The following is a 26,015-nucleotide window of genomic DNA, read 5'->3' as shown; positions in this document are numbered from 1 at the left end:
TCTGAAATCCAATTTAGCTTACTCAGCTTTCTTGTTAGACCTTAGCTTTTTATTGGACTTCATTCGGATGTTCCCTATATATATGTTTGCATATATATATATATATATATATATATTGTGATGCGTACCGCCCATATGTGGAGCTCGGCGAAGTGGCTGCTTTCCGCCAATTTTGGTGCCGCATTCGACCGGATGTCGTTGGAAATAATATTGAAATCTTTATTGTTTTCACTGATTAATTTATGGGGCAGTAAACGAAATGAGCTTTGAGGAGAGCGTTGTTCGAATTTAAATTGGATGGAGCGATGGAGCAAAGGGTGCTGGCTAATTTTCAAAAAAGCCCGCCTTCAGGAGGCAGGGCAACTCTGGGCGAACAGCTGATGGACGACGGGTGACCTTGGGGGTAATTGCAACAACCCCCAAAGTGGAAATTCACTGCCATGGCCAATGTCGAGGCGACGCCTACCGAAGGTCGTTGCCAAGGCAACTGTGTGGGCCAGAGACCAGCTCATTGGGCCAGGAAATGCAGGCGTGTTCGAGTGGGCGGCCATTGAACGTGGCGGTGCATTCAAAATGGCCGTCAAAACGGACGACCTTGAAAGCCGTGTCCTTATTGGCCGGGCCACCGAGGCCAGGATGTTGGCTGGATGTGGGGTGTTGGGGAGTTGGGCGGGGGGAGTTGGTAGGCAATTGAAGGGGGCTGCATGGCCATGCAAATGGATGGAACTGGGAGCCAGGCGCTGGGAACAGGAGCAACCAGCAGCCAGGAGCCTGGATTAGTCCTGCAGCAAAAGCCGAATACGGAAAACAATACGAATGGCGCACGAAGCCCACGCAGTTTCGTTTCGTGTTTTGGATTTGGGTGCCTTCGGTCGAACGAATGGCTATTCCCCTCCAGGACGAGATCCTATCGGCAATCTTCGGGTGAGGCTGCAGCTCCGATGCAAATGTCGTGCAACATTGGCTCAGTCACTGAACGATAGTCAGGCTGCATTCAACGTGCAATCTCCGAGAAATGGTGCTTGCAAAACTATTTAACAAATATATATATACCTGATATATATACAATTGTATATCCAAAGACACAACGCAATTAGCGATTAATAGATGCGCACACGGCGTATGCGTTATTTTAGTGAATCTAAGTAAAAGTGCGCGATTTCTTTTAATAATAAACAATCTTAAATAATAAACTATTCCATTTAAATAACATAAATATACATAGCATAAGCGAGTTTAACTTTATTCAAAATAATCGTGCTATTAATCAATTAACCAAGGCAGCTCGTTGAGTACAGTTGCCACCAAAAAAACAAAACAACTCAATCAACCCCAAAAACCTGAACGAACAAAGGCGAGCAGCACCGAGCCATTAAAAAAAAAAACTCTAATCAAATTATCTGCATTATCTGCAATCGAGTCGACCAAGCCGAGAAAAACTTTTAACCAGAACCCATCCATCAACAAACTTCCCCTCGCCGGTGAGTAGCTTCCTTGTCCCATGTCCATCTCTATCAATATCCTACCTTCGCAGTCGAAGAACACTTAAATGTCTTAAGTCATTCACATTGTCAATTGGAACTTTTGATCTTGACTTTTTGTTCCTCTTTCGAGTGCTAAAAGTCACCCGAAGGTTAAGTGTTCAGTGCTTAGCAGTAGAAAGGACATTAAAAGCAATTTAAATGCAGTGAGTTATCAAGGACTAATTTGTTCGGTATTATAATATAATGTTGACATATCCCAATCTTAAAATTCTAAGTAGAAACGCGTTTATATAGTTTGGGAATAGGGAATAACATTTCTGAAAAAATTGTGAATGCTATCTATCGATACCTGATCTACTGCCTATATCTTAAAATAACTTGATGATGTTGATCAAAAAAACCTCCACAAAAATAAAATAACAAAATAAACCTATGAAACCTACATTATCTTTGAGCTTTGTTTTACAATCAAATGAATAAAATATAGGGTGTTTTTTTTAGAGGTATAGAACTTTAAATTGCAATAAAACAACGATGGATTATTCGATTGACATGAATTTTATTGACATGAAAGATAATCTTGTGGCATTACATTTTAAATATGATTTCTGGCATATGACCGCCACGGCTGGCTCGGATGTAGTCCAATCTGGACGTCCAATTTGCAATGACTTTTTCCAACATTTGGCCGTATATCGGCAATAACACGGCGAATGTTGTCTTCCAAATGGTTTAGCGTTTGTGGCTTATCCGCATAGACCAATGACTTTACATAGCCCCACAAAAAGTAGTCTAGCGGTGTTAAATCACAAGATCTTGGAGGCTTATGAAAAATCGGGAACAACAGCAATCTCGTTTTGGGCCCATTCGACGAATCTACGCCTTGCTTGATGATCGTTTGGTTTCAATTCTTGCACGAGTTGGATTTTGTAAGCACGCATGACGAATTGCCAAACCAAACTGAGAATAAATCACTTGACAGCTGTTAAATCGGTCGCCATCTTGAACAGTAATGCCAACTTAAAGTTCTATACCTCTAAAAAAACACCCGTTATAAACTATAGTCTGGTAGATCTTAATTTATTGAATTTTTTATATGTACCCTTTTGCCTACCTAAAAAACAAATCCAAAGCTTGAGCCTTAGATCTTAGGCCTGCTGGAATGCCATAAATCATTTTCACTGCCCGAAATGTGGGGAAAAGGCGGAGCTGGAGAGGATGAGTGGGGCGAAGTGGATTGAAGAAGGCTCTTAAGTTAATTTAGTACTTTGTTCGCTGTGCCAGATCATTAAAATTATTTGGCGACTTTGAAAAATTCGAAACAGTAGCCCACAAATACCGACAGCTGAACGAATCTCGAAATGAAATTGGTTTGGCTGATGAGGATGGAGATCGTGTTTTCGCCGGCAACCCGCTGCGTTTGTCTGCAGATGTCTCATAAAACATGAAGACCAACCAGACCCTCCGAATATATATCTTTTTTCGAAATTTGTATAATCTGTATGCGAATCATAATGACGCGAAATCAAGATCGGACTGAAGGCTGAAAGCTGAGACACACTTTGGCCTTTTATGCCAGCTCACATGGAGGCTGCGGCTCACAGAGAATTTTATAAACTTAACCCATTTTGCAAGCGACTTAGCTCTATCAGTTGTATCAATAAATATAGCTGCTATACATTTTTTAACATTATATTTTATACTAAAGAAGAGAAGTCCCTCTTCTTTTTAAGTCCATTAATTGTTGAAGAACTCCTACCAAGCATATTTCAATGCAAGGCCTTGCTGCGTTTCTATAATATATGTATAACCTATGGCTTTGGGTATGACCAAAATATTTCGGAATTTCCTTGAAATCCCCTAGAATCCCCAGAGGGTTAAGGTCTCGCTGAATCTGTACCGTTCAATTAGCTCTGTCTTTGGGACTGGCGTTGACCAAGACTAATGCGCACATTTCATGCTGATCGTCGCAGGAATTCCAATTCCCTGCGAGTGAGTTCTGCTGGTTTTTTTTTTATTTTTATTTTAATTTTTTTTTTTTTGATTCTGGGTTGGGCTGGTCCGCTCAGGAGACCTTTTCTTCGGGTCGGTCGCGTAACATAATTGCGTGAATAACTGCGTTAATTTCCCAAAAGACTTGACAGCGGATGTGGCTACTGGTCTGCGCCGTTGGCTCCACCAGCCTCCCAAATCCTCAGTCCTTTGCCTTCTGCTTTGCATTGGCATTCCACGGACTATGCCATCGATATCGTTCCGATCCGATCCGAAACGATCCTCTGGGCCCTGTGCCTCTCGCATTTTTGGACACGGGTGTGCCAATGCTTTTTTTTGTATTGTATCTTATTTGTATTAATTTTTTTTAGCCATAAATGGCTTCCGCCGGTGTGTCCAGTTTTTGGCTCACGCTGCATACGCATATACATGTGGAGCTCCATTTAAGGTGGTTCCGGGGGCTGGGGCTCCTCCAATATAATTATGAATAGGCCAGGCCATGTGGGCATGGGCAACTCCCCCGCCTTCGTGGTCGCAACTACTCGAAACCAAAATATGAGCTATGCGTTCCAATTTCAGTTGTGGGCTTTTCTCAGATCTCAACTCGGCCCCTCTTTTCTCTCGCATTTTGCACCGCTAAAAAATTTTAGATAAAGTGGAATTATTGCTTAAATAGACAAGGGAAAATATTCAACATATATAAATATAATAATATTATAACATTTTTTTTAAAGATACTTTAAATCAAAGCTTCGCGCTTTGAAGCAATTTCAATTGAACATTTGTTTATTTCTAAATGTATAAATTTCGACTTCACAATATATATTTAAATGATTTACTATTTTTTTAAACATTAGCTTATTGTATATATTTCCAAATTAAAATGCAAAGTATTTTCATTTCAATTTGGTTAAAGTAATTTTTTGTAGTGTTTATATACCACTATCGATCGCAACGGAAGCGAGTTGGCCTTGCCATCGTCATTTTGCGTTTGTCACAAATTTGTTTAGCTAAAATATTGATAGAGAGTAGACATAAAAAATAAACACAACTCTTAAATAGTTTTTCATGTGGGGGTTCCGACGGCCAATGATATGCAAAGCTCCGACGGGAGGGAAAGCCGTCACTTCCACTTCGGAATTTGGTTTCAAGCCTACTTCATCTTATTTGTACATACATAATTTAAATATGCATTCTGCTCGCAAAGCGTGGTTTTATATGCCATGTGATAATTTTTGCAAAAATTTTCTTCATAACATGTTGTTTTATTATTTTATATAATTTACAATTGGCGGCTGTTCCATTGAATCGCTAGGGAATTTTTTATTTAAAGTAGCTTATAATCTTGTAAATTTCTTACTGAAATCTGATTGATAACTAAAGGCTTTATTATACTATGTAATTCCGTTTTCAAAATAGCTAGGAATTAAATATATCTATATTATAAAAACCTTTTTTGTCATCTTTCACTTATTGCCAATCTCTTTAATTTTACCTGTAATTTAGGCTTCTGCCAGTTTGAAAAGCAATCTTTTTGATATGTTTAATGGCTGAAAGAATCTGTAATTTGTTCCCGAGGTACATATTTATGCTCCGGTCAGCTTTCTACCCATCTATAAATAAATTCTTCATGACCGATTATAGGGAAAATTATTTATAAAAACGACTCACCTTATCAACCCAAAAATTATCATTTAGTTTATCACATATTTTTTAAACGCTATGGCTGTAAACATTCAACAGAAATCTTTTCAAGGAAATACATTTCCACAATAATAAATATTAACCGTCGGTATTATCAATATTGGCAAACAACCAAGACAATGCCCCAACTGTTTATTGTTTTGCATTTGATCAAGTCACGAGTTAGCCCCGTGACTCAAGCGATGATAAACCTTAGTTCTTATCTTTCAGATACAGATACTCGAAAATACTCTTGTTCTGGAGGAAATTTGCTCAGTGCGTAGAAAGTGGGTTTCTCTAGATGGGGTAAAATTCGATTTACATACGGACCAGCCCAATTCATACGGCCATGTTTGGGGGACAACTGGGGGAAAACCTGAGCAACTTGCTTCAAATGAGGCGTGTTATGTAAATGTTTCTCTTTTTCCCATCTCCATTTGATTTTTGCTTAGTTTTTGTGACTAGATCTGGCCAAATGTGATACGCCCACATCGCATGGCTGGAATTTTGTCAAGACTTAATTATGTCGAACAGTGGCGTGTTACGGAAAATGAATATTAAAATTATTTGCTGTTTAAAAAATAATACGTATTTTGCTTGTGTTTTAATATTTAAACTTTGGCCGCTTTACACAATTTTTTGAACTATTAATAAAACGTGTAAATTATTATTTTATTTAATGGAAAAATTCTTACAAATACAATTTAATTTGGCAATTAGCAGGCTTTAAATATTCCTACATATAGTTTTTGTTTTTTGTTCGCTTTTGCGGGTTTTAGGCATAAAAACCACACCTACGCCACTGATGCCAGTCAGTCTAAAAGTTTGAAGAAATTGCCATATACGGTGTATTTTTTCAGTATTGTAACGCTGATTTATGGCGACGACTCGTCTGCGACGAAGCCATTCAGTAAATATGTAACTGCCTTAAGCAATGAACTAAAAAAATGGCACACTAACCAATATTCGATAAAAATATATGGGTAAATCGAAAAAAATGAAAGATGAACAATATATTTAATTTGCAAAGTCAGAGAGGCAAAAGGCAATTTTGTGTTTGCCCACGAGGCCGGCAGAGCGTCGGGCAGACCTCCAATTCCATTCATTATAATCGGGGCCCGTTCATTTCATTCATAAAAAAGACGAAGCGAAACGAAACGAAGCGAAGCCGAACGGCCGGCGAATGTATCTGTAGCTGTATCTGTCGCTGCATTTGTATCTGTATCGGTGAGAGGCCACTTGCCAATTCGCCGTGCGGCGAAGTATTCTCTCAAAAGAGTTGAAATTGAGATATTTTGATGTGAGCGAGAAATTTGCATGTATCTGTGCCCATTTGGAATATGCCATTTATTTATTTTGTATTCTACAGATACTACGCCCCATAGTAACAAAAAGAAAAAAAAAAGAAAGAAAGAAAAAACCCATCCATTTCCCCATTTTTGGGAAAGTTCAAGCTTATCTTCGAATTCCGATGCCCAAACGCGAAACTTGACTTATTAGACAACACCCATACGATTTGATGTTATTTTTCACATTTTTTTTTTCTCTCAGAAAAGTGCTACTGGTTTTGAGTTGGAGGTTTCCAACCAGAGTTGTCGAGCTTGAAGCCGCACGCGCCGCTCAATCGTGTATCTTATTTATGGCAACTCTGCTCGAGAGCTACAACTACTGGGGAAAACAACAACATCCAGTTGTGTTGTTGTATTTGCTTTTTCAACATCATTCATACGCAAGAGCTATGAGTTGTAGATATCAGGGGTTATGTTTTATGATATGTCAGCAGTTTAGAATTAGTGCAAATGTGTGGAAGAATCATCTGGAATTGGCAAAATTCTACCTAAATTGGGTTCTTTACAATTCAGAGAATCTTTTTAGTTACAAAAATATTGAAAAATTTTTCGGAATTTTTTTTTAGTGTTTTGGGACAGGGCTGTGACCCTTTAGTGTGAATGATTTGCCACCTTCGTCCCACCTGAGCGAAGCATTTCCACGCACACATGGGCACACGTGGACACCACATCTTATGCTTACCTCATGCAACGTACACACACACACACACACACTCGCACCAACTGAATGGCTGGAAACGCAGACACACACATGGAAAAACTTCTTGAGTTTTCCCCCAACTTTCTCGCCTCTCTCTCTCTCTCTCTCTGTCGCTCTCACTGTGTGTGCGTAATTTTCATTCATATTGTCAGCAAACGCGACGAAGTCGGCAGCGCAGTCGGCGTCACTTATATTTTATATTTATTTTTTATCAAACTGAAAATGGTTTTTATACGAAACACAACATTTTCAAAAATTTCAATTAAATTTTCCCCATCTAAGTCACTTTTTATGGCGGGTGTGCTTTAATTGTTGTTCAAGCTGCTGCAGATCTAGTGAAAACTTGCTAAAGGAAAATTTCATTGAGGGAAAAACGCAGATAGTATGGAAAATGTGCAGAGCCGAGAGGTGATTGGCAAATTGGCGACGGGGAAAATTACCCAGTTTATGCACGCAACGGCCGGAAAAGCGACGACGACAGCACACCCATTCGTGGAAAACTTGTTTGCATCGGGGATTCGTAGGCAATCCAGCTGCTTAACCCATTGAAGACTATTACTATCTATAAAAAATCCTATGATTTTATATGAATAAATTTAAAAGAATATACTGGGACCTAATAAAAATAGGTATTTGTAAGGCTTCAAGCAAGGGAAAGCTGTTTAATAATTACAAATTAAAGATTTATTTTAGAAAATACATTGTATACAGCAAAAGGGTTAATGGTGGGTAGGTGCCAGTGGCGGCGGCGTGGGGGTCGCCGAGGGGCTCGCACATTGCGGGGGGCCCAGCTGTCGCTTGGCTTTGCCTGTGTTTGCCGCATTCGCTGTTGTTGCCTTTGCCTTTGCCTTTGCTCTGTTGTTTGTTTGCGCTGCGAGCCGTTCGCCGTTCGCTGTTCGTTGTTTGCATTTAAATTTAAATGAATGAAAAAGAAACTGGCATGAATTCGCCACGACCCCCATGCACCCCATCCCGAGCTGAAACCCCTTGAAAACGAGCGAGCGCGCCTACAAGTTGGCATATTTTCAATTTCCGTTTTTTACACAAACACAGCCACTAACACAGATAGAAATGGGCGTTGGGTGAGAGGGAGGGGTGGGGTGGGGAGGGGACGAGGCTCTGAGGGGGGCAGCGGTGGTCGTGAGGGGGCTATGGGGGGCGAGGGGCGGCAACGTCCGGTTGGTTTTTAGTACGAATAGTCGCAACAGCTGAATTCGCCGCGCGAGTGAGAGAGCATGACACAGATACATTCGCCTGAGTTTGATTTGAGAGCGAGCGTGTGTGAGTGAGTCAAGCAGCCGACAGCATTTCCTGTGCTTGTTTTTTAACCTTTTAAAAGGGTTTCCTTCGAGAATTTCTAATAAATAAAATATTTTTAAACAAAACTCTAGAATTCTGATTGAAAAGGTATTGTGTAAAACCTTGAATGCCCCTTCAAAAACGCCAGTAAAACGCCCATTCAGCAAACGCTCTCTCACACACATCCAAACGTTTTGAGAATGAAAAATTTCGTTCAATTAAAGCAAAAAAGAGGGAAAAAAGTGATCGCTGTTCGAATTTGCCGCCTCTCTCTCAGATTTTCGCCGTGAGTTAACAGCGAGCTCGTTTTGAGCCAACAGCGCGCTAACAGCCGTCTAACAGAGGGAACGTCGCACTAAAACGACTGCGGCTCATTTCGCTTCAAAACCTCGTGACGAGCGGTTGCCGCGATTGTCGCGTTCGCTGTCTTTCCGATTTCCTCAAAAATCAAGCCACTTTTTTGTAAAACTACAACATTTTTTTTCGAAGCAACCAATTCATTAAGCAAATCGAGCAACAATAACCTGCTAAACAAAACAATTCACTACCAGAACGCGCTAAACAACCCGCATATATATATATATTGAATATATATAAAACAAGCAATCACTTGCAAGTATTGTGTGTGGTGAAAAGTGAGTGTTTATTTTTGGGAAATAGAAATAGAAATAGTTAACCAAGCCAAGCAACCAATCGCTTCCAATGGAAATCATGTGCCTAAAAATGCAAATTGCTCGAAGAAAATCAACAACATCTATTTAAAAAACAAAAAAAAAGCAGTCAACTCAAGCCAATCAAATACAAAACGTGTTGGGAAGAAGTAAAAAAAAAAAGTAATATAAAAAATACAGCAAACACAAAATCAAACAACAACAGTCTCTCGCGCACACAAATATTTTTATAAATCTATATATACGTACATATATAAAATTGCATAAAAATATTTTTTACTCAAGACAACGACGCACACACACGCAGCAACGAGATACACAGATACATTCGCCGCTCGCATACACACGCACACATAGGCGACGACGTGGCCCCGCTTTCGGTGTGTTCGTGTATCTGTGTGTGATTGTGCGACGCCAGCTTCGCTGCTCCACCAACAAAAGCAACAAAAGCAACAACCACAACAACACTACCGCCGGTCGCCAAGTTGATTATTATTATTTTATTGGCACGCCAAAAAACCAAAAACCAAACCAAACCCAAACCCAGCGAATATATAAAAATACGAGTCTGGCAAAAATAATAACAAAATCAAACATCAACGCCGGCGTCGTTTTTGTGTTAATTAAATTTACTTTTGTGAATGAAATGCGAAAGAAAGCAAAGCGAAAAATCACCTTTAATAAATGCTAAATTAAAACCAGCAGTCGCGATCGCGAGTAAGAATCTGTAGAAATCCCCCCACGTCTCCAAATCGCCTTTGGATTACACGCAAAAAGAATCGAATTCATCACTTTGGATACATCTCGAAAAATAAGGATTACACAACACATTCAACACACATTTACGGTGATTAATTACGGAATTTGTACCACGGATTGCTTTTGAAAATCAATGTAAGTTCGCCCCCACAGCTGCCAAGATCTCTGGGCATATACATATCTCCCCGATCTCGAATAAATAGAAGCATATAGCCATATAGCCATAGAGCCGTAGAGCCGCGCAATTGCTGCAATTTCAGTTAATCACGTTTTGGCGTCCAACCTTCGGCCAAATGGATTGCCAGGAAATGCACAGTTCTTGATAGAAATAATTGGTGTATATGTTTATTCCATGCGAATATCTGATTAATTTATGACTGCATCGTGACATGTTTTTTTTTTTCGAGAAATGAACATAAGTAGTGATCGGAAATCAGGAAGAATTATGGTGGAAATGAACGTGTTTTTGTAGACTTGAAACATTACAGGAAAATAAGCATAAAAGGCTTAAGCATAAGATTTATCAAACTAAATCTAATAAAATGACAAACATTAAAAATGTTTTATGAATTATCTTTGTTAGACTTTCCACTTATTTATTTTTATTTTTTACGCTATAATTCATCCTGTTTTTTCACTGCCCTCTAGAATTTCATTGAAGAATACAAAACGTTCTATAGATAGAATTGCTTTGATCTCTCAACCGAGAGTGCTAAAAATAAATATATATAAATGCATTAACTGTCAAAGTAAAATCAAATAAATTTTCCTGTTTTTTTTTTGTGTATTATATTTTAAACTTATTGTTTTGCGGCTGGCGAACAAAATGTTTAGTTTAACTGACATTTCAAGTTGTTTGTTTGTCTGGCCTCGTGTCCCATCGGTATTTACTGATCGGACCAGACAGATAATCCCAATCCCCCAAATGCTCACACACACGCAGAGGAGTATATCAGTTTTTATTGAAAATAAATTGCTCTGCGATTCGGTTTGCATCTGTGGAGAAATTCTAGAATGTGAATTTATAAAGTTGTTTCATTGTTGCCCAGCCGATCGACTGATAATGCCCAGTCGATCCCATCCCATCCAATCCGATTCGATGGGATGCGCGATGCGATTCAATGCGATTCGATCGGATCGATCGATCGATCACAGCCGGTTCAGTTCGACAGAGAATTCCATTCACAAATCAGTCGACTGACGACTGACGACTGACTTTTAGCTAAACCTTCTAATCAGTTGCAGTTTCGTCATCGATACTTTTTAGGTGACTCGATAAGACGAAGACCCCCAGGTATTAGGCTCGTTTTTTTTCGGTTTTTCGGTTTTTTCGTTTATTATTTTATTTTTGAGGCTCTGCTCTTGCTTTTGCTTTCTTTTTCACGCTGACACACGCTTAAAAAATCAGACGAAGCGGAGAGAGGACGTTTATCAGTCGACGAAAAATATTTAAGTTTATTTACTTTTTGCTGGCTGTTAATTTTTGGGGCTAACCGAAACGAGAGGCAGAATAAATAAAAGAGGCGTAACAACTTTTCAACCGATAAGTTAACATTTTTTGATCGATGGTCTCGTCTCGCCTTCGTTTATTCTTTGGATTTTTCGGAAGAATTTAAAAAATTTGTTACCAATTTCCAATTGAATTAAGTGGCCTTTTTGTGCGGCTGGGTTTCTGTTTCGGTTTTGTGCTCTGAATTTATGTCATAGCCAAAAATACACAAATACAAATTTCATTCATAATGGAAGGAAATTCTGGCGTTGGCTTCATTTCTTTTGGTTTCGTTTCGTTTCGCTGCTGGCGAAAAACATGTGCACACAAACATATCTGAATAAATAAATTAAATGCTTAATTTTTATTAGCTAAATAAACAGCTAGGCACACAGCGAAGCACCACATCCACCAGATCCACAATGACGTTGATGACGCAGACGCCAAATAGACAGCCAGATGGATGGGGAAGTCGTGAAGGTTTCCGCAGGGGTATATCTAACATATACCATGTACACACCTAGGTTGTCGGTGCTCGAGCAGGAAACTTTGTACATCATTACCTGTAACTTTGTATGAGAGAGTCTCGTTTTAATCAGCCCCGCTCCCACCTGATTTATAGCAAATCGTCTATATATACACCGATGCCATGCATATATCTTCCCCTGTCTTATTTGGGATATATCAAGAATAGTCGGCGAAAAATAAAATTACACAAACAACAGCGAGAGGCCGAAATGACAGCAAATTAATTGCATTCGCAATCCCAAAAATAGATTATCACGAAACTGTTACCAAAATGTAAGGCAGCCAAGATCTGCTGGGCCACGGGGTATATCCTATATATGCTATAAGCAATATGCTATATGCTATATGCTATATACCATACGATTCTGACGACAACAACCGACGACATAATTGAAGCAACGGCTCATAGAACACCAACTGCTCGTTGGTGAGTGCTGGGTAATAACCAATCCAAATGCAATGTAGAGAGATACCAAAGTGATATATCAAAACGATCAAGTGGCGAAATTTTCACCCCACGTAACATTTACTTAAGCCGACGAAAAGTGGGGAAAATCCGGTGAAGGGGATGGGTTGGCGCACGCTTCAATGGGTTGAGATTTCAGATATGCCATGTAGATGGGCATGGCACATACATATGTATGTATGTGCATATATAGTAAAGTATCTATAAGATATGTGTGTTGTGCTGCCAGCAAAGCAAAACGCCAAATGACAGCCCAACAAGAACCGAACTAAACCAACTGAACTCAACTCAACTGAGAGCAGCAGAGGCAAAAACAAAAACAAAACCAGAACCAAAACCAAAACCAAAACCAACAACCATTTTTATGCCGCAAGCAAACATGTGATTTTCATTATTTTTGTCGTCGCACCGACGCTGAAAAAAAAGCCAACGAAAAATGGCCTTTTTATTTTTGAAAATTATAATTTTTAAAAATAAATACGACAATAACAACAACAAGAACAGCATCAGCGTGTTTGTTGTGGGGGCCAACACACAACTGCAATTGAAAGAGCTGACGACTGGCGAATTTATGAAGACTACGAAGTAAATTCAAAAGGGTCTATGCGGTTTTCCATTCTTTTCTGGGTTAATCATTAATTAATGGGTCTGCAAAGCAACTACTATTAACCTCATTTCTGTAATTACTTAAATATTTATTGTTATTCACTTTGACGGGACTAATTAACAGAGCAGTTAGTTAGTACTTTAGTCTTTAATCCCCATTATCGATTCCGATTACTATTTTTATCACAAATATTGCAATAAATTCCGCCAAAGAGTACATGCCAAAGCTCTTTTTCATGGCTCTAACTACGTTGCGAGACTTTCCCAGAAAATCTTTTCCATTAGCAAACTAAGACAATAACTGCACCCCCTTCTATTCTCCAGATCAACCCACGCCCATAGCTCACTTCCGTTTGTTGTTGCTGTTGCTCTTGCTGTTGGATTTGGTTTCAGATTTAGATGGCTTTCAGTTTTCGGGAACTCGAGCAGGGAAAACGAGGGGGGGCTTTGGGGGCTGGTTGACCACCCAGAAGGCGAGGCGGTGGTCGAGCAACGCATACAAAACGCTCATTAATCGAGCGTCCATAGAAATGGTCTAAGCACACAGCCACAGCTCTCTACACACATAAATATATATATATTTATATATATAGATATATCCATCGGTACATATCCGAGTTATGTGCGCAGCTAGAATTGTCGTCAATGAATGGCTGGCGACGACAACCTATGATAAACCCAAAGATGTTGATGTTGATGTTGATGATGATGCGATGCTGAGCTGATGATGATGCAGATGCACAGAGCAGTCAGCATGGATGAAGATGAGATTCTTGAGGGGATGGGCATGGGCATGGGCATGGATCTGGGTGGTGGCGCCTGCTTATGACAGTCCTTTGAATTGGAAGCGTAATGCAATTGCCTGGGCGTGACCTTTGCCACCAGCAGGTGACAACTTGGACACGTCCAAACAAATGCGAAATGCTGGCATTTCTTACGCTCCCTATCCCCACTTCGTATGCAAAGTCGTCTGCACGGGTGCACTGAGAAAAACAGTGCCTTACTGAAGAGTAAACAGCATGAATTGACAGCTTATAGTAATTGTGATAATATTATTTTTCAATAAATCATTTCAATATGAGTTTGTATTACTTTGTCACTATATGAAAATTACTTTGACCTTAACGCTGACCTATTGGCTTGATAAGGAAACTACTTTTTAATAAATAATATGATTAGTAATATTTTAAAAGTTAGGTTTATTAAAGGACATTTAATTATCTAACTAAAATGGCTGCTCCTTTTGCGCCGTGTGAGTGCGAAAATAGCCAACTGAGCGTGGGCCAGGACTCCATGTGTATTCACTGGAGATGTGTGAGTGTGTAAGTGTGATTGTGTGTGTGTGAGCGTAGGTGACCTCAAGACGGGCCCACGCAGCCTTCCTTGGAGACCTTCAGTGGGCGTGCTCGTCCACCCAAAACCCATGACTACACCAGCCCAAAAAAAAGCAGAGAAAAAAAGGAAAAAACGTGGAGAAAAAAACACTTTAAGCGTCAGTTTTCCCCCCATCAGTCTTATCTGAACGTTACAGGTGGGGCAGTGGGGCTGCATAAGGCTGTGGCTTTCCGCTTCTATTTTGTGCTCACTGTCTTGTGCGGCGTTGGAAAATCGGTGAGCTAAAAATAGATTTCGGTTGCCACGCTTCGTGGAAAATGAGGAAAATTAGGAGCGAGGCAGACGAGTCAAGTGCGTGTATCTCTGTGCGGCTTTTGTGGGCGGTTGTTTGGTGGTGTTGGTGGTGGTTGGGCTGTCATTTTGCTGGTGTGTCTGGCGTTTTGGGGGTGTGTTCGTGACACGATAAAGTTGGGCATTCACAGTATAATGATGGCTTTTAATTGGGCAAAACTTCTTTAAAGTTTTGCTCTACAAAAAATATGCGTTTTAATAGCCCCACTGCTGACTTGGTGGATTGTTATTCGGGTGAACCACTTAGAAGTTTCTCTTTTCCTTGTGGATTAAACTTCCTGCATATCTATCTCAATTTGTATCTGTGCCTTAATTTGGTTTCGGATTGACATCTCTAGTCATTGAGGAAAGTTTGCTGCCAAAGTCACGCACTTTTGGCCCTCATTCTTTGATCAACTTTGGCTTTGCCTTCGCGCCTGTGGGTCTGCCTATGTGTGTGTGTGTGTGTGTGAGTGGGTGGCTGGGAGGTGTTCATTTTGGGGGGTGTGCCTGTGTTTGTGTGTGAATCTGAATCTGTATTGTTGTACATTAGGGCGGGTCAGGTTGTTTACATTGCCTTTCGCCAATTTCGGGTCTCTTTTCTTGGGTTGGAAGTGGAATTGGGATGGTTTTTGCGGGCCTATTGGGGACCCAAATGTTGTTGCTATTTCGGGGCAAGGACTCTATAAATAGCAGCGAAATTTATATAGCAGACACAGAGACAGACAACCTGGCGTTGTGTGCGTGTGTGCGTTTGTGTTTTCGTGTGTATGTGTGAGTGCCATTGACGTCATCACCAGCATGTCATGAGTTTGCCGCCGTGCAATTCTTATTTATTTAGTTTCGTTGTCTTTTCATTTTTCGGGCCAAGCCAAGCCAAGCCAATGAGCATTGTCTATGTAGGTGTGCGTGTGTGTCGCACACACAGATACTCACCAATACACGCAACTTTTGCCAGCTGTCGCCTGTGCAGTCGACGGCGCAGTCAACGTCGCTGCCAGCTTCTGTGTGGGCGTTTGCGCGTGTAAGGATGTGAACGGAATTTTTGAATAGAACACGCAAATTAGATATAGAAAATTATGTGTATGCTCTATGCTCATGGCTCTATTAGTGCGCCCTGCCCTACCCTGCCCTTCCCTGCCTTCATTGTACCCAACATTATATTCAGCATATTCCCTGCCTTTGCGTTTCTCGAGAGGGTTGGGCCGTCTAGCGAAGTGTGGGCGTTGCTCGGGGATCCGGAGTAGGAAGGTTGGGCATAGGTATAGCCATAGCCATGATATCTCCGGCAGGAAGGTAACCGTATTATCATGTCGAAATTATAAAGCCAGACGACGGAAATGATGGGGTGTGTTGTGTGGGGAGTGAAATCGTCTCTGCTGCGTGGGAAAACCTAAAAGATATCTATGTGACTTCTTTAGATCTGCCTAGCTAGAGTAGGAATTCTGATTTAAAATACAACCAGAACATCGAAAGAACGCAATCCGTGAGATCTAGCTAACGAAAAGTAAACAGTCTTATTCGAAACAAAAATATATGATTTAGGTGAAGTTTCGTGTTTTTGTTTTCATAATCTGAATCCATTTCCCAGCCCCGAAGGCAAATAAATCATCCCACATCATTCCTTGGCAATGAGGCAACCGAATCCCCGACTTTCCTCCGATCATTCAGTTCTCTTCTGTGATAATACCCCATTTACGAGTGCACCACCTTTTCAAGAATGAAGCGAATGCAGGCGATTGAGAACTACAACAATGGAGGATGGGCAAAAAAAAAAAACAAAAAAAAATAAAAACCGAGCAATAGAAATCCAAAATGAAAGGAGAGCAATCACCCAATGAGCGGGACGGCTAGATATGGAAAAACAAGCTGGCGGTTGGGAAAAAGAGAAAATTTTTCACAATGAAACATAGAAAACATCTGTTGGATGTTTCTATAAGGCCGAGACAAGAGCTGGTATCGGAATCTCGACCGATGCTGCTGCTGTTGCAATACTGTTGCTGCCGTGTGTTTGGTGTTGCTGTTTGTTGTTCACTGTTCCTGTTGTTGTTGTTGTTGTTGCTGTTGTGCATGGCCGGACAAAAGGTGCAACACACAATGGAACACCACTTACGCACATGGATGGGGAGGGGGGCCAGAAAGAGAGGCGAGATGGTGAGCTGGTGAGCTGGTGAGATGGCGAGGCAACACATGTTGCAGCTTCCTTTTTGGCTGCCACTTAACTGCAACTCACTTCAGTCATTACAACGCACGGCGGAGAATTCGAATTCTACCTGAAATCTACCTACTTTACGCACACACAACACCATACACACTACATACACTACTATGCCATACGATACGATACGATGCGGAATACACGGCATGCTGTAGCCTAGAGAAAACCCCGATCCGACGGGATGAAGACAATCAGGCCGAGAAAATCTTAAGGTCGATCACTTGTAGTTTATGGGCTTCTTCTCCACCTCCTCTCCTGCCTCTTCCTCTCTTCCTCTCTTCCAATCTTCCCCTCTTCCAATCTTCCCCTCTTCACTCGATCTCTAGACCTCTAGACCAGATCAAACCAGACAACAAACCAGCGTTATAAGCCAGGGAAAACAGGGGAGAAGTGCTGATTAGTTTACGGAAACTAGTTCGTTTTCAATGGGCTCTTATAATACCCAATACCATTTTGTGTTTTTAAATGATTTAACTTTAAGTTATTTTGTGATACAGCTTCCAAGTTTATAGTTTTTCAATTTGCAACCAATTGGATAAGTATTCCACCGGATTCCAACTAAATACACTCTCTTGGGAATATGAGATGTTTATAAATATGAACTAAGTAAACTGCAATTATAGGGGTACTGCCTTTTACCGAACCAGTTCCCATTGGCGACATCTCTGAGCGGTCGACCGTTGTCTGGGCCTCCAGTTGATGGCATCTTCTTGGCTCAGCTCATTTGTTGGTGATTTGATCTTTTGCTTCTTCTCGGCTCCTCCACCTCCTCCTTCTCCTTCTCCCCTTTGAAACCCCCCACTCCACAGACTACACACCGATCTCAGCCAGAGTTGGCTTCAATGATTTCTATAAAAGTAAGGAAAACCCGAAGCGAACCATTCCAGACACAAGAATGAACATCATCATCATTATGATAATTATCATTCAGGGCGACTTTGGTGTATATATCATTAGCACACACACACTCACACAGATACTCTGCCTGGTGAGCTGGTGTGCGTGAGCCCTTTGCCACATGTGCTGCTCATTTGCTTTGAAAACTATTAGCTGATGTTGCTGCTGCTGCTGCTGCTGATGTTTCTGCTGCTGCTGCTGCTGCTGCAACATATGGTCGGTTGGGCATTTAAATAGTTTAATGATCTGTGCTCTGTGACTGGCTGTTGTTGCTTTGTGTTGTTGTCGTGGCAGCAGCAGCAACAGCAGCAGCAGCAGCATCAGCACCACAGCAACATCAAGCGATTCCCGTTTCAGTTTCAGTTTTCTCATTCGCGTTTTGTGCCCTCCGAGTTGCCTGCAGTCATTAGCGTTTCCTGTGTAGGTTTTTCATCTGTCGCTCTTCGCATTTCAGTTATCTACTCATGTGTGTCTGCCCTCGAAGCGTGTGTATCCGCACATATTTTTAGCAGAGCTCGAAAAAACATATTTCCAAAAGGGAGATATAATATTTAGAATAAACTCCTAAATATTCATACATATATTTATATATACGTAGAGTACTTTTCCCCTGGCAGAACTTGACACAAAATCGTAATGGGGGCAAAAAAAATGAAATAAATCAGAAAGTACGTTGAAACATTGTCTGAAAAGCCTAATTAAAATATAAGCACGATTTTCAGACATGATAAAATGAATTGCAACTCGTACTTTTTGTGTCGTCATTGCTGACAGTTTCAAAAACGCGTCAATAAACACTAGATCAGCACTAAAGTTAACAAAAAATTAACACAAAGTAGGCTTAGTGAAGAGTTCAGTTCATAGCCGCGTGCGAGAGCGATATATAAATAATTGTACACTGTATTTAATTTACCTACAGCTTAAAAGATCATTTTCCTTGTTTACTTTCCGTCTTGAACAGGCCTCTTAAATGTAAGAAGCGGCAATTAAGAGACTGAAAAATGACTTTGTTCGTCATGATTTTGTGTGGATTTTTTGTGAGTAATTTAATTGGGTCATGCTGGCATTATACGCTGGGCAATAACTTTTATTAATTCATTTGACAATTGGAACGGTAAACGTAGCCGTTGATAAGCCAAAGATCGGACTTCTCGGTCGCCAGAAACATTATTCGCCTTATTCGCCGGCTTATTAACCAGAATGACAGGCCGAGTAAGAAATAAAAACCTGTTTGCATTTGATTTTCGCCAGGGTTTATTTTTATATAAAAACGCTACGCATTGTGCTGTTGTTTTTGTTGTTGCTGGGCTGTCTGCCTGCCTTAAATAATTTTATTTAAATCGCAACTGGCAGTGACACTTGTTTGCGCAAACAGCCAAACAAACGGACAAACAAACGCAAACCAACAAAGGCGAATCTCTTCGAATCGTTTGAATGAATTAGCCGGGCGACAAAGACCTTCAGCCCCCCCTTCAGTTCCCCTTCAGCGCCCCTTTAGCCCCCCCCCTGTCGTATTTTCACTTATTAATGAAAACGCTTCAAATGCCACATTTCACATTTCGTGCGCCATTGAATCACACTCACTGCCAGCGAAATAATTTATTTTTTATTCAGGCACTGTGCGCTCTGGGCGATCCAAGGTCAAAGTTTGCCCAACGTAAAAATACTAAATACAGAATACAAAAAAAAAAACGAAGTAAAAAAAGAATCGGCGAGCAAAAAGAATTTTAGCGCAATTAAAAATAAGCGAGTGAACGAAAAAGCAACAAAATTGTTTTGAAATTACGTACAATGTTTTTGTATTCTATCTGCTGTGCCCAATTAATTTAAGAATGAAATCGAAATCTTGGCATTACTTTGGGCTGTGCGTCAAGCGGCCAACGAAAATAAACTTTGAATTATGTTTATTTATTTTTTTTATTGAGCAATTTGAATATGTTTCTTATGGCCCGCATTTACACCCTTTAATTGGAATTTTACTGGCTCAACTTGTAGCGAATTTATGGATAATTATGAACTCAACTTCGATTTGGAACGCCTTCCATTCGACTACGTCTATCTCTCCAACATCAAAGCTCTTCCCCCTAGAGTTCATTCTTAAAAAAAAGGCTTATAAATAGTTTACTACCGAGAATTTTGCATATCAAAGAACGGAAAATATCGAGATGATGCTAACAGATTTCCCCCCTCCCGAAAGAAAAGTCGATTGCCAAATATATAAAGAGGAGGGACCTGTGCCGCGATTTTCTTATTGGCAATCAGTGGCGATCCACTGCCAGTGTCCGAGAAAAACCCCCCATCCACTCGAGCCACGACGTGTGTTTTCGTTGATTTTCTATTTTGTTTTTCCCAATTGTGATCATTCTCGAAAATTGTTTTTGAGTACCGGACATGACGTCAATAAGTGGGCGTTTGTGTTAATTTTCATACCCACCGAAAAACACACACTTAACCCACTCGCATACCTATAGCTCTGCATATATGCATACATACATATGCATATTCTCTGTATTTATTTCTTTTGGGGCGTAGAAATTTTCGTTGGCGCTAAAAACAATTTTTATGCGGCACAATAATAATAATAATTCTTTCGGCTTTTTATCGCTAGATATCGGCACACATACAGCAATGGTCAAGTGAATAGTGAGCAACCACTACTCTTAAGCAGTTAAAATTATATATTATTATTTAGAGAAAGACAGTACAAAAAAGTGTTATAACTGTTATTTGTTTATGAAATACGTTCACATTTAGTTCTAGTAATTTGCCCTCAGCTGTCTGGTTGGCTGGCTCTTTTATTAATTTTTATGGAAGAGAGTCGCCATTTATTAATTTCCTGTATTTCCTTATTTGCCAGGCGAGGCACATCGTTGCCTTTAATTATGTGTAAACAAATATTTATCTAAACGCGACGTCTGGCGTGGATTTCGAAGTGCGCGGTCTATCGCATTACTCATACGCCGCGTTGACCAGATTAACTGCTGCATCGCTGCTATAAATCGCAAAGAACATGCCATTAAACTGCAGTTGTTTCGCCATAAAAATGCTTTATTTTGCGTGGCCCAAAATCGCGATAGCGATCGTGCCATAATTAACATGCTCATCATCAACGCCTAAAAATGTACTCAGTCAAAGTTCAATTAGCATCATTTTCTTTATTCATTCGCTTCGTTCTTCGCTCTCGATCGATTGTATATATACATATGTATATATACACATATGTATGCAGAGTGCAGAGATTCAAATGATTCGAGGTTCTCACTCCCAATCCAAATACGAATATGAATCCAAATTCGAAACGCTAATTTCTTTCTGATATGCCAAATTGAACAATTATGAAAGTTATTCCATTTATTTTTATGGCCCTACGTAATGCGGAGCGGAAATACATACGTGAAAAGCGAGAGGAGAACGCTGAATGGAATTTCGAAAATACATTTTTGTTTCAATATAACCGCAATAACCGAATCAGATTGGCGAGGTGAAAGCAATTAAGGCAGATAATAGGGGTTAGCAAAGTCGAGGGCGCCAACGTTTCTAGATCATAATACAATACAATACATATAGTACTACGAAACACTCCAACATCCATACATAAGTGAGCAATTTGATCTTAAACATTTGGCGGTGGGGACCAAGCCCAGTTTCCCTAGAAACTACGAAACACAATCGCCGAAAAATCATGTCCCGCCGATTCCGTTGAACCCGAGAGCATTATGAACCGAAATAATCATAATAATAATAATAATAATAATCATAAAGCCAGAGTATGTGTGTTTGCCCTATGATGTTTACATTAAAGTCATGCCGATAAAAAGGGGAATACAAAAATACAAAAATACGTTCTTTATCTTGGTACATATACTTTTGTATAATAAATATGACGTGCGACCTTCTCACACTTTGGTTTCCTAGCAGCGGAATTAATTACAAACATTAAAACCGTCGACGATGAAAAGTTCACTTCTAGCCATATTTAATCCAAACAAAAGCATCTGGGACTTTGGACCCAGAGGCACGCCCTCGTGCCGGACCACTTCTACTATTTCTGCTCACTATTTATTTTGAGTTTATCCATAAGCATGGCGAACCCATCTACGTGCCATTTTAGTGACGGCGAAACTGCAGAAACCAATTCGTTGTATTCTTGTACTTCCAATAAACGTGGATTACTTTTAGGCGTTCTTTATCCCACTCAGATTTTTCTAAATATATAAACTAATTTCCATTTCATTTTCCTGTATTTACAGAAAGCAATCGCAGCTGTCTGAATCTGCAAAAGGATGAAGGCAAATCGAGCTGAGTCCGGGCGCAGCAACTACGATCGACGGCATTGAGGATCTCGGATCTCGAGGTGGAGGAGCGATCTCGATATCGAGGTGGAGCGAGTAGCGTGGAGCGGAGGAGGAGTGGAGGAGTGCAGCTGGGGGAGGAGTCCTGGTTACAACACTACATGGATCGCAGAAATGGCGGCGATCCCTTGGCGCCACCCCGGCCCCCGAAGTTATTACCGCGCGTGCATCGACCAAGGGCGCCGGAGCCGACGTTAAGTGGTGTCGATCCGAACGTAGGAGCAACTGCATCCGCATCCGCATCCGCATTAGCATCAGGAGCATCATCAGCAACATCCGTAGCAATCCATAACAACAATTCACAGCAGCAACTTAGTATTAGCGCCGCCGCGAGCAACAACAATACGATATCGATAATACCCGCATCGCCGGACTTTGACGACTATCAGATCCACCACCTGACCTTCCTGCCCCAGCGTCCCAGCAGTCTGAGCCGGAACAGCAGTACGGCCTCCTCGACCACGGCGACGGGCATCAGTGTCTCCGGTTCGGGTTCGGTTTCCGGTTCGTCGTCGAGCTTCACGAGACGTCGACCGCCGGCACCTGTACCGCTGGTCAATAGCAACACCAGCAGCAGCAGCAGCAACAACAATAACAACAGCATCAACAACAACTTCCTTAGTCATTTCCAAAGCGCTGAGCCGGTGAGCAACGCTCTGGGCCAGCCGCCCGCCTCCCCCGTCACGCTGGCGCAACCGCGACCCGAATCCGAAAGGCTAACCAACGAGTATGTGGACACGCCGCTGCAACATGCGACGCGCTCGCAGCATCCGGCTGGCCAGCAGGATAATGGCCAGACGACCACCCACCATCTGTTGCTGCTGCCCCAGCGGAATCAGCACCTGCACCTGCAACAACACCAGCAGCAGTTGCAGCATCAGCACCAGCAGCAGCAACAACAGCACCTGCAACAGCAGCAGCTGCAGCTGCAGCAACACCAGCAACATGCGCGACTGGCGACGACGACGCAGGCGACGTCCGTTGGAAGCGACCACACCGATGGCTTACTACATTCGCACCTGCAAAATAGCACCACTAAACCACCCGCCTCGAAGCAGCCGACACCGCCCAGACTGGGCCTGGGATTGGGATTGGGATTGGGTCTCGGTCTGAACCAGCCCATCATCACCAAGCAGCCGACACCCGCCACGCAAAAGGAGCACATGCACGCGCTGGAGGAGCTGCTGCAACCGGGCGGTGCCGGCGGCAACGGTGGACCCCTGGTGATGGCCGGCGATCCCAGCCTGCTGAATCCCATTGTGTGTCCGCGTTGCGGTCGCTGTCGCTGCGAGCAGTGCCAGAGCCCCAGGCCGCTGCCCCAGTCGTGGGTGTGCAACAAGACGTGTCTGTGCAGCGCCGAGTCGGTCATCGACTATGCCTCCTGTTTGTGCTGCGCCAAGGCGCTGTTCTATCACTGCGCCCGGGACAATGACCTGGACTGCGATGATGGCAATGGCACACCCTGCGTGGATAATCCCTGCTCCTGCGGACCCTACAAGCGCACCCAGAGATGGGGCTGGCTTGGAGCACTGTCCATCTTCCTGCCCTGCCTGTGGTTCTACTGGCCCATGCGCGGCTGCATGAAGCTGTGCGAGAAGTGCTACGGAAGGTTCGCCGGACGCGGCTGCCGCTGTCAGGGCATCGGTGGCGGCGGTGGAGCAGGATCCGGCGGCGGTGTGGGTAGCATTGGATCCACCAGCAGCATGCTGCCCATTGTGCCGCTTGGGGTGAATGGCAGTGGGTTGGGTGGCGGTGTGAGCCTATCCGGCGGCGTGACGGATGGTGGACTCAACCAGGCCAATGGCAAGGCCATGGATCATGGATGCAGTGCCGCCAGGAGCATCCTGCGAAAGGGTGACCTCACCCCGGAGAAGCGACTCCTGGACTCCAGTCCCGACTATTAAGGGCACCTTTCCATGTGCCCAGTTTTTTACGCCAGCAAAAACCGCGAGGCACAAATGGGAAGTTTAACTAAATCGTGGGCTGGATCGTGAACATATACCCCCATATATATACATATATATATACGGAAAATATTTAATATATGATTTAAAAGGATATATAAAAGAATAGGGAAGGAAAGAAAGAAAGAAAGAAAAATTAAATAACCAAAGACTGCAAACAGATAATTATTAATTATTAGAAATGTTATTTAAAAAATAATTTTTTGCTTAAAACAAATCGAGTGGCGACGAGTGGAAAACAAAACTGACGAAACGAAAGCGATTAGGAATTATTTTTCGAACGATTTTTTTTTGTATTATTTGATTTTTGTTTTACTTGCTTAATAAAACTCTTCAGTTCAACGTTCAATTTCTAAGTCAAATTCTTACTTTATAAACATATGTAACTAGTTGTATGCAAATAATTCCAATGAATTTTCCACGAATGTAAAGTAAACGGGCGAAAGTTTTTATTATTTTCATATACAAAACTGAGAAAACTGAAAAAACTGAATAACTGAACAATTTGGGGCAAGCGTAACAAAACACCATATTATATATACCTATATACACACACGGGAGAACTTTTAGAGAAATATTCAATGGCGTAAATTAGTCAAATATTATATATACCAAGTCCAGTCCATTTTTGATGTTGTAGAAAGAACAGAAACAAAATAAAACAAAAACCGAAAAACAGAAAACCGAAAATTACACAAAAATATTTTAGAACTTTACGAATTTAAATCTTAAAATTGATATATTAATGTGTGTGGTGTGGTGTGTGTATGTGTGTTGAGGGCGACGAACTTTTCGATAAATTTAGAGCAACCTATAGAGCAGTCTAAATGTGCTTAGATACCGATCTAGATGTACTGCAAACCAAAAGTCAGTTAGTTTACTTTACCAACTACGAAGCCGGAACAAATCAGAGGAGCGAAAATATGGGATAACGAAATCGGTTGCTTATGAACTTATTTTATAGTTAAAGATCGGTGGGTTCGTAGTGTTTCCAGCCAGCAGCCCCAAAAATGTGAGCAAGATTGTAAATATGATGAAAATTTTTAAGCGAAATGCGAGATACAAAATGCAAGCAAATTCCAAATAATAGAAAAACAAAAAAAAAAAACAACAAAAAATACACATCTACCATAAATGCAGCAAAAATACAAAACAAACAAACAAACATTTTTTGTATAGAATATCCATATGAAATATGACAACAAAAACAGTGGCAAATTAGCAACTTAAAACAAATTTATACACGTAAAAGCAAGAAGCAAGCGAAAAAAGTAAATTAAAGATTAATGTTAAACACTAAAACACATTACTATATGCTATATATGTAATCTGTATATGTACTATATATAACTATATATATACGCCTAGATATACACACTGAAAACTATGCTTAAAACTCCTAACTTCTAAACAAATAAAAAAACGCAACAAAAAAGGAAAAAAGAAAAACCCCAAAAAACAAACTAAAAGCTGGAAAAACTCCTTAAAACCTAGCCGATAATGAAAATTCAAGAAGCGCAGACCTACAAACAAAAAACAGAAACAGAAACAGAAACAGAAAAAATATACACGCATAAAGATAAAGATAACGATAAAGATAAATATTAATATTTAAGGCACTCTATACATACAAAAAAGCTATGCATAATGAATATTTATTTTATTTGTACATTTCATTATAATAAAATAAACTGAGTAGAAATGAGGACGCGTTGAGTAGGACGAGTATGTGGGCTTTTCACTACGATGCCCTGGAGAACCAGAAGAACTTTATGTAATGTTTTTAGAATGTATGTTCCGTTGAAAACTACAAAATAAAAAAAATCATATAATACTAAAAAATATAATAACTTTCATGTGTTTCATTGCAAGTTCCAACGAAGACGGCAGCAA

General features: G+C 41.0%; 1 protein-coding gene across 2 annotated transcripts; it reads left to right on the top strand.

The window, feature by feature from the left end:
* Nucleotides 1-1,343: 1,343 nt before the first annotated feature.
* Nucleotides 1,344-25,972, top strand: LOC120448666 (protein sprouty). Of its 2 annotated transcripts, none has more exons than XM_039630802.2 (2): nucleotides 1,344-1,481; nucleotides 22,057-25,972. In XM_039630802.2, exon 2 carries the CDS (start codon nucleotides 22,260-22,262, stop codon nucleotides 24,060-24,062), a length of 1,803 nt encoding a protein of 600 aa, XP_039486736.1. In that variant the 5' UTR covers nucleotides 1,344-1,481; nucleotides 22,057-22,259; the 3' UTR covers nucleotides 24,063-25,972. The 2 variants fall into 2 exon arrangements, with proteins under 2 accessions (XP_039486736.1, XP_039486735.1); XM_039630801.2 differs by lacking the exon at nucleotides 1,344-1,481 and adding an exon at nucleotides 8,896-10,072.
* Nucleotides 25,973-26,015: the final 43 nt, after the last annotated feature.

This window comes from Drosophila santomea, chromosome 3L (assembly GCF_016746245.2).
Source record: "Drosophila santomea strain STO CAGO 1482 chromosome 3L, Prin_Dsan_1.1, whole genome shotgun sequence".
Lineage (NCBI taxonomy): Eukaryota > Metazoa > Arthropoda > Insecta > Diptera > Drosophilidae > Drosophila > Drosophila santomea.
Note: the sequence above shows the minus strand (reverse complement) of the source record. Positions and strands in the feature narration are given on the sequence as shown.

What these genes read in the sequence shown, in the direction of transcription:
- LOC120448666 (XM_039630802.2), top strand. Translation starts at nt 22,260, where the DNA reads ATGGATCGCAGAAATGGCGGCGATCCCTTGGCGCCACCCCGGCCCCCG.